We start from the raw sequence: 1,709 nt of genomic DNA, 5'->3' as shown, positions 1-1,709 counted from the left end.
ATATATTTAGTCAACAAAGCCAAATCCAAATAGATTATTAAACAAGGAAAATAATTGACAAAATAATGGGGCCAAGTGGATCTTGAATTTTGTTTAAAAAAAAATTATTTGATGAATAAAAGGCAGAAGGTTATACCTTTATGGACCTGTGGATCCCAGTGGATAGGGCTAAATTAAAAAAAGTTATTTTTAAAGCCACCTAAACAAAATCGAGATCATTCCTTATTTCTACTTTTGTTAACTTTATTTTCTCTATATTACATCTTAAGTAAAAAAAAAAAAAAATTCAACAACTTTGGTGGTCACAGCTCTGCTCTCTCCAACCGGTGCCGCTGTTTGCCAACACCTCAGTTCTATCTAGAAGCATTACGTGAGAGCTAGTGACAACATAAATCGACGATGAAAATTCATTCTAATTTTTCTCAGCCTGTTATCTATTTATTTTGGTCACATCTGAGACTCATCTGAGTTCAGAAAATTCCACTACACAGCACATTTTTGGCTCCATAAATTGGCTCTATTTCCTCTCGTGTCACGAGCTTCTGTTACTGTTGGTTCTTGTTTTGAGCGCGAGATGAAAATGGCACCGTCGGGTGAGTCTGAATCGAGGCGGGAGGCATCTGTTAGCTTGAAGACCGAAAGTATCCAAAGTATGGGAATACTTCCGGGCACCTGGTGATAGTGGTTTGCACACGCTGTAATACTGCGTTCAAACCGGAGACGTGGGTATCAAAAATACACAGACGCAGAAATCTGGACATTAGATTAAACAGTGGTCAAGTTGCTTTAACGCTCTGAAGTCAACTCCTTCAAGTTATTTATTTTCAAAAAACAGAATTCATTGGTGAGGAGTAGCAGCAACTGCTTTCAGTATGACTTAATGATTACTCCAAAGGCAGTTAATAATTAAAGGTCCAGACTCTGAATTTTTAGATGAGTTTTTAGAGTACCTACCTGATTTGGTGTTAAATACTGGCAGGGTCATCATAGTGGGGGATTTTACCATCCATAGCTTAAGAACAGCCTTTATTGCTATCTTAGAATCTATTGGCTGTGTTCAAAATGTGAATAGTCCTACACAGTCTCATCTTCATATTTTAGACCTTGTGCTGACATATGGCATAGAATGTGAAGAAATAACAGTATTTCCTCACAACCCTGTCCTCTTTGACCATATTTTAATAACCTTCAGGATTACTTTAACAGAGTTCTCCTACCCCAAAAGAAGGTTTCACTTTAGCAGATCATTATCAGATAGTGTTAATGTTTAGTTTATTCCACTTCACAGGTTGATGATTTTGTTTATGGGGTTGCTAGTTCTGCAGTACTGCCTTAAAGGGGAAAGCCATTTTTTTTTTTTTTTTTTTTTTACATTGAGCCCTTGATTTTACGTTATTACATCAAGTTCTGCTCACCCATATGAGTTTTGTGTCATTTGGAGCTGTTCTGAAGATATTCCATTAGGTTATTTCCAAGTAACGTATTCCTAGGGGCAAAATACTTGAAGGCAAAACTAAACTGTTCATAATTTATCATTTATGGTACGCCAGCATTCATAATATGTAGTCGAATCACTGTCCCCCAGACATGCGGTTATATTTTTTATATTTATATGTTTTAAAAACAAAGCGGTGCGTGTTTGAAGTCACCCGTGCACGCCGGCTACCATTCATTCATTCTGTCCACTGAACTGCTGCTAGTTTAATTCA

At 36.9% G+C, this 1,709-nt stretch overlaps 1 protein-coding gene across 1 annotated transcript in view; it reads right to left on the bottom strand.

Annotated features, from left to right (window-relative positions):
• LOC107105145 (gastrula zinc finger protein XlCGF57.1-like) overlaps positions 1-988 on the bottom strand; it is a gene marked incomplete at its 3' end in the record, with an annotated part of 5,091 nt that extends 4,103 nt beyond the window's left edge. The window contains exon 1 of the mRNA XM_015405265.1: positions 955-988. Within this exon, the coding sequence (XP_015260751.1) occupies positions 955-988 (34 nt within the window). The remainder of the gene's footprint in view (positions 1-954) is intronic.
• Positions 989-1,709: the final 721 nt, after the last annotated feature.

Source organism: Cyprinodon variegatus, unplaced genomic scaffold (genome assembly GCF_000732505.1).
Source record: "Cyprinodon variegatus isolate N-32 unplaced genomic scaffold, C_variegatus-1.0 Scaffold2094, whole genome shotgun sequence".
Classification (NCBI taxonomy): domain Eukaryota; kingdom Metazoa; phylum Chordata; class Actinopteri; order Cyprinodontiformes; family Cyprinodontidae; genus Cyprinodon; species Cyprinodon variegatus.
The sequence above is the reverse complement of the archived record's forward strand: the minus strand, read 5'-3'. Positions and strand labels throughout refer to the sequence as shown.